The sequence below is a fragment of the Cyprinodon variegatus genome, unplaced genomic scaffold (assembly GCF_000732505.1).
Source record: "Cyprinodon variegatus isolate N-32 unplaced genomic scaffold, C_variegatus-1.0 Scaffold575, whole genome shotgun sequence".
NCBI classification, from domain to species: domain Eukaryota; kingdom Metazoa; phylum Chordata; class Actinopteri; order Cyprinodontiformes; family Cyprinodontidae; genus Cyprinodon; species Cyprinodon variegatus.
Genome location: NW_015151028.1, coordinates 173,307 through 180,101, shown reverse-complemented (window position 1 = coordinate 180,101; position 6,795 = coordinate 173,307). Strand labels below are relative to the sequence as shown.

Here is a 6,795-nt window from a genome sequence, read left to right as displayed (position 1 = left end):
TATAACATATTAGCAGATTTGCTCAAAGACTTGTGGCTTTGGAAACAATGGTATAAACTTGATGTTTTACAACATGACCCAAACGGTTTTGGTCAGACTGAAACAATAAAAACTACCCGTGGTTTGGGGCCAAACCTGTGAAAAAAAAGAAAAAGAAACAGTTTTCAAAGGCAAATCTAGAATAATGAAACATTTTCATATCTACTAAAGCTGATGCAATATAATATATTTGATAATGCTGTGGGAATATATGTGAATTCATTTAGAAATGACTGTGCCGAAGGAAGAGGTAGTCCTCTGTGATTTCACTGTATTATGAGTTATCCATCAAGGCACGTTCAGGATGCAAAGATGAGGAATGAATATAAAAAATAAAAAATACCCTGCGAGGAAATTAAATGGGACAAATCCACCACTGTGTCAGATTTTATTACACAAAGCAGCTGCACGGTGTTGTGATTCAACAATAACGAAATGAGACCAAAGACAAGCAATAATTGCACAGTGATGCTCAAGAGTGGTTTCACAACACATGGAGGCCTTTTGGTTATAAATCTGCACACATGAAAGAGAAACGGAATAGATTAGAAAATCATTGTTAAGGTCATTCATTTCAGCACAGCAGTTTAAAGCTTATAGAAAAACTAGCACTGTATAACATAATTATGATGCTATGATTGTAATGAGGCCTTCACAATCACGGGGAAGGATTTAATACTTGTCAGTTACATACATTAAAAGCTCAGCGCCAAAAAAGCTGGCTGTTTACACATATTCTAGCAGATGGTTTTGTAGAGAGAAAAAGTCTGGAAGAAAAGGGAACAATGATAAACCGAGCGTTGAAAAGGTATTACTGGGGTTGAATGGATGAAAGCTTAACTTCATGGACTGTTGTCATAAGGGACATTGAAAAAAACAGAATCAACAATGTAGATGAGCAGAAGGCCACGATTAAGGCAATACCTTAGCAGGACTGAGACTATAATTTATGCAAATACAGGTTATTATGTAGACATACTTTTCAGTGAATTTATGCATTAAAAATACCAATGTTTGCTTAATGCAACATTTAAATATCCTGAAAGAAAATGTGCTGGGTATGGAATCTAAGGAAACATGTTTTACCTTTTGATTTGTTTCAATCAGTTAAATATTTTAATATATCCTTAAGAATGTAGTAGTTAGTAGGGTGAATGTGTGCATGCATCTAATAACCTGAAACATAGTTTTTGCGAAAGGAAAACAAAGGTATATTTTTTTTTTAAGTAAAGGGTGAAAAATATTTAAAGAAAGAAAAAAAAACATTAAGGTTAGTTAATGAGTGACTTGCTGGGTAGTCTATCATCTCTCCTCCCTGTAGTGCAGGCTTGGATGCTGTGCTGATATACATAAAAAGCTGGAGAGAGTGTTTTGAAATCCTCTCCAGCGCATGCAGGAGGAGGGAAAAGTTGAAGTGTCCAAACTGCGCTGACACAGACTGGCTGATGTGCTCGTTAAGAGTCAGGAGAGAGCACCGGCAGAGCAGGTCACCCTGCTTCTCACATCACAGCCCCATCAGAAATTCTTTCAAGTGTCCTTCTGCGTCGCCAAAGATGACAACGGCAAATCGATAAGCGCTTGAAATGAAAAGAAGCTGCCGGTTTGCCCCCGAGGCGAAAGATTTCATACCCGCCAGCCTTGTCTGAACTTCAGGCATTCCTCTGCATCTTTCTGCGTGAGAAAGACGAGCCTTTTTTTTTCTTCCTCTCTTTGAATAAGAAGGTAAGAGAAGCACACGGCCGAAGTATGAAGCCTCTCCAGACGCTGCGCACCCCCTCTTTTCTTCCTTTGCAGGCGGGGCGTGATGTGGAGATCTGTCATGCAGGGCTGAAGCTCTACTTTTAGTTTTATATTTTCTGTCATTTGCACGTTTTTTGGAATTATGCACCTAAACACACTTAAAAAAAATGTTTGACATGAATTTATGCACCATTCCCGCTGCATATCTGCAGGTTCAAATGACCATAAACATTTAATGCACATTAGAGTTTGTTTATTCCTCCTCTTAATTATTTTTAAAGCATTAATGTCAATCTATGCGTTTCCTTTTATTTGATTTTAAGTCCTCTCTCCTATTTTTTTTTTTTTTTTTTTTTTTATAAATGACACGTTTTGCTTCAGTTTCCCCCATTTTTTGCTTAGAAATTCCCATGTGGATGCGTGCATTAATTACAGCTTTAATGGGAGTATGACTAAAAATGTAAAAGACGGATTATGTGCTGGGGTGGTGGGGAGGAGAGCTAACGCAGGCCTGCGTCCGGTCTGCTCGCTTGACTTAAGAGGCGGGTGGAACGCGCATCCAGTCTGCATCAAACGAAACGGATCCATAAAGGACATTTGCATCCGAGCCAGCTGTTCACTCTATACGCACATAAATCCGCAATACGATAGCGCTCCGTCTGCCGCAAAAAGAGCCCAGTGCATCTCTATAAAAACGCCTCATCGCTTTTATTTGAAATATTGTATCTTGTAGGTGTATTAAATTAGCTATAAAAGGTTTCTCCGTGCTTTGAAAAAAAAAAACGGGTTAAAATTAATCTGTCTAGTTTTAGAAAATCAGAAAATTGGTCTTTGCTCATTTAAATGTAGATTAAATGTAAATAAAAGTACATTTTATTTGTGGAAATTATTTTAGTCGTTTAAATGAAACAATTACATGTCTTTAATCTTCACAAAAAAAGCACATTTTATATGGCTTGCCTTTAAAAAGACGCATTAGAATTTTGGAATTGTTGGTGAAAGTTGAAAGTTGCCCTCTGCTCTTTTGCAAACACACACCTCCCTTTGTGAGCGCGCGCGCACGCACGCCGAGTTCCCCTCTGCGCTCAAAAGCTGGAAAAATTGCGCCACTCTTGGATCGTCTTTCAAGGGAGGAAAAAAAAAAGTTGAGGAAGACAGAAGAGGACGAGCCAAGGGGAGAATCGGATGAAAGCGCCTCCTTCGCACTTTCTCCGCAAGCTGTAAACAGACTCTTATTTATGCGCATTAATGATACAGACCTAAAGGAAGCGCTGTTATACTTTTTTTGGAGAGGTGGATACGCGCGGCTCCATGCGACGCTCACGTTTACTAATAGAAAGTTTACCCCTGCTGGACCTCGAGGTTGTTTGATTGTCGCCGTGTGCGCAGCCAGCGTCGAAGCGTGTGTGGACGGTGGGATTTATCTCCTCACTTTACAAGAGAAAAGAAGAAGAAAAAAAAGCCGACGGCTTGGAAATAGAAGAAGCTCACCCGGCCGGCGACCGCAGCTGGTGAGTAGGTCTACACGAGGAGCTGGAGCGCACTGGTTCAAACGGGAGAACTGAGAATGTGAGTCAATGCAAGTGAGGGAATTTGTTCCACTTCGTATGTTTTCTGATGTTTATTTGAAAGCCGAAACTGGTGGAACATAAATATGGGGATGTGAGGGGCACGGTTTGACGCGCAGGTCCGTGGATGATCATGAGGCGTTATTATAGCAGTGATGGAGAGCTGGGACATGGGAGAGCGCAGAGCAAAACCTGCTGTGCGTTAAATTGGGTCACATCTATTAAAGGAGGTGAAAAGTAAATAAGTAAATACTATTTTAAATCCGATTAATTTAAAAAAAAATCTTTTACAACTTAAAAAAGCAGCTTATTTAATTAGAAATTTTCAATTAATCATATTGAAGAGCAAATTAGGAAGAAAAAAGATAGAAAAAACACCATGACGATGATAGCCTGGCGCCTTTAATTAATACAGGACCATATGATGGAGGTTAGTGGACTCATCCTCCCGGTGACGGCTGCAGCCTCATGCTCACGCTGTGCTAATTTCACGAGTAAAGCCTGCGTGGGACGATGCCAGCTTTCTGTCTGCACTGGGCCCGATGCCACGAGAGTCACTGATTCACATCAACTGTTGGTGGTGAGAGCAAACGGGCTCCTTGGAGTGAGAATGAATGGATGAATGGGATGAAAATAAGTAGTGGTGATGCTGGTACTGATGCAGCTATCTTTAAACAGCTCCCATAGGGCAATTAGTCGAAAACAGATATTATTAAGAAAGGCCTACATGGCGGATAAAGCGCAACTCCATTCCTCTCTCTCAAAACCTATTGTTGATTAAAAAAAAATTATAGCATGGTTATTATTATTATTATTATAGTGATAATCAGTGAAATTAAATTAAGGATTTACTTTTTTTGTTGTTGTTGTTTCACTTTGCTTTGATTGATTTTATTTCATTTTTGTTAGGTTTGGTGGGGTTTCTTCCAACTAAACGAAAAGTACAATATTAAAAAAAATGTTGAATTTTGTTAAAAGAAAAAAAAAACTATAATGTATTAAATTAAAACAAATAACAAAATAAAATAAAAGCAGGCGTGCCTTCAGAGGCCGCAGAGGAACCCGGCTGGTTAAAATACAGGAGGGAGTTCTCATTAAATCTGTGTGATAAGATAACAGGGGGAGCATGCAATAACCTTACACCTCCCAGCCTGACCCCCCACTATTTCATTTTGCTGCTGAAATATAGAGAAAGGCTTCTGGAGAATTGTCGCGCAGGTACACACCGTGTAAAACTTAACCTCCAATATCTGCATCCTTTGAATGAAAAAGAACAGAATAAAAAAAAGCGAAGATGTAGAGCAGGTGAGGAGGAGGACTGGGGGGAAAATGGTTAACAGCATGACTGCATGCAAATTTCCTCTTGCCTCGAATTATCATAAGCAAACAATGTGAGCCTGGACTAATAAAAACCCATCTGTGTAACTTCATATCGAGGTAGTATGAGGGGTTGCGATAATGAATTTTGTAATATCCCACCGACAGACATCTCAATCAGACTCTAATCCCGTGATTTTACCACGGAATCACTCCACTTCCAACTGCTGCAGCAAAACACGCGACTCGGCTCACGCAAAAACACGGAGCGTTTCACCCACCGCACAATAAGAAGACAATGCGGTAAAACAATCTAGAATATGTCTGACAACAAGTAAGGAGGGCGTCACAATCATTTTAAACACTTGTGTAAAATGACTGACTCCTTTTGAAATAGAGATCATTAAAATAATTCACTTTTATTTCAGAATCACTTCATCCCAAAAAAATAAAAATAAAAAATCATACGTTATTGGAAATACTGAGCTGCCAATCACCAATGAGTTATTTATTTTTGTTGTGATTTTTAACATTGGTAAGATTAAAAAAAAAGCAATATGTGTTTGTTTCCTGACATTTCGGGTTGAATATCAGCTTTTAGACACTTTCAATGTATTTAGGTTATTGTCTGGGGATGTCCTCTTTTAGTCAATTTTAAAAAGCATAACTACTAAACAAAACATTTGTCAACCACATAATATTCAAACTAACTGGCTCTCTTGTTTTGTTTTGTTTTTTCAATCACAGAACGGTGACCTTTTAGAGCCAGAATGGAGTCTCACTGCCGCAAACTGGCCACCACTTGCGCACAAATAGGTGAGTAACATTATACCTGTTCATTTGTTTAGAAATATCCAGGAAGGGGAAAAAAAAAACGGATTTATCAGGAGATTTACAAGCTGAATGTTGCTCAAGTTTAAACTAATTAAAGTAAATCACAAATGTAGAGGATGCCTCTGATTATGAATGATTCTGATTAATAATACTACTACTACTAATAATAATAATAGTATTATTAATAATACTAATAATAATACTACTAATAATAGTGTTATTATTAATAATAGTGTTATTGATAATAATAATACTAATAATAATGATGATAATAATAATAATAATAATAATATGCATTGAATAATTTAACATTTAAAATGATCTAATTTAATGCAGTTTTATTTCTAATTAACAGTCTAATTCTAAAATTACTTAAAATAAGAGTTAGATGCGTAAATATGTTCTGGCTATTTCAGCAGTGTGATCAGAAATAAGGCAAGTTGGGCTGATTGCTGTTCTTTGTATTACTGCGACACCTAGTGGTCGGGTGTGTTATTTATTTGACCACAGGCTAAGTTGAAACCAGGCGGCTGTTAGCGACACCCAATTTAAGCACATAATTGAGGTTTCATCGCTTTAATTCCAAACCAGCATTTATTTGAGTAATTTTAAAGCCAATTCGTCGCATCAACATTTGAGTCGGCTCTGTCCACATGAGGGATGATTTTCACAAAGGTTTGTTTCAGTCATTTCTTTTTTTGCACTCTAATTTGATTAAAAAGTCACATTTAAGTCAGTCAATTTACGCAAAACCTATGCGGCTACAAGCTTTAGCATTTCATCCAAATCATCACATATTAAGAATAACATGATTATTTTGAAGCAGAGACTGGAGAACAGAAGCTGTAGATCAGAGAGACAAAAACCCGTCATCTGTGCTGGCCTGTTAATATATGCAGCGCTTGGTGGATCGGCTCCTGGGAAAACTAAATGTATAATGAAAGCCCATTCGTGAGCAGGAATACGCTAATGGTGGAATCTGATGTCTTCTTAATCCTATGTAAAAAAGCCTTGTCGTCTCCCGCTATATTGACTGAATTGCTAATTAATGGCCCTCTATGGTGGAGGCCTATTGCACGCAGTAATCCGCAGAAGAGAGATAAAGCATTCAGAAGGTAGAAATGAAGAGGAAACCGATAATCCACTTCAAGTTTAGTATTGCAATATGCCTGGAATAAAAAAAAAGGAGCATCACACTGTTTGATCTGTGGCTTTATTATTATTATTATTATTATTATTATTATTATTATTATTATTATTATTATTATTATTATTATTATTATTATTATTATTATTA

General features: G+C 37.6%; 1 protein-coding gene across 4 annotated transcripts in view; it reads left to right on the top strand.

The window, feature by feature from the left end:
* Positions 1 to 1,484: 1,484 nt before the first annotated feature.
* The window catches only part of pitx2 (paired-like homeodomain 2), a 10,529-nt gene continuing 5,218 nt past the window's right edge, over positions 1,485 to 6,795 (top strand). The window contains exons 1-2 of one of the 4 annotated variants that reach the window (XM_015392137.1): positions 1,485 to 1,761; positions 5,412 to 5,480. In XM_015392137.1, coding sequence (XP_015247623.1) covers positions 5,435 to 5,480 — 46 coding nt within the window. In that variant the 5' untranslated portion in view covers positions 1,485 to 1,761; positions 5,412 to 5,434. Of the gene's footprint in view, positions 1,762 to 3,030; positions 3,349 to 4,948; positions 4,968 to 5,411; positions 5,481 to 6,795 lie in introns of those variants that run through there. The other 3 variants (XM_015392136.1, XM_015392135.1, XM_015392138.1) reach the window with 3 other exon arrangements.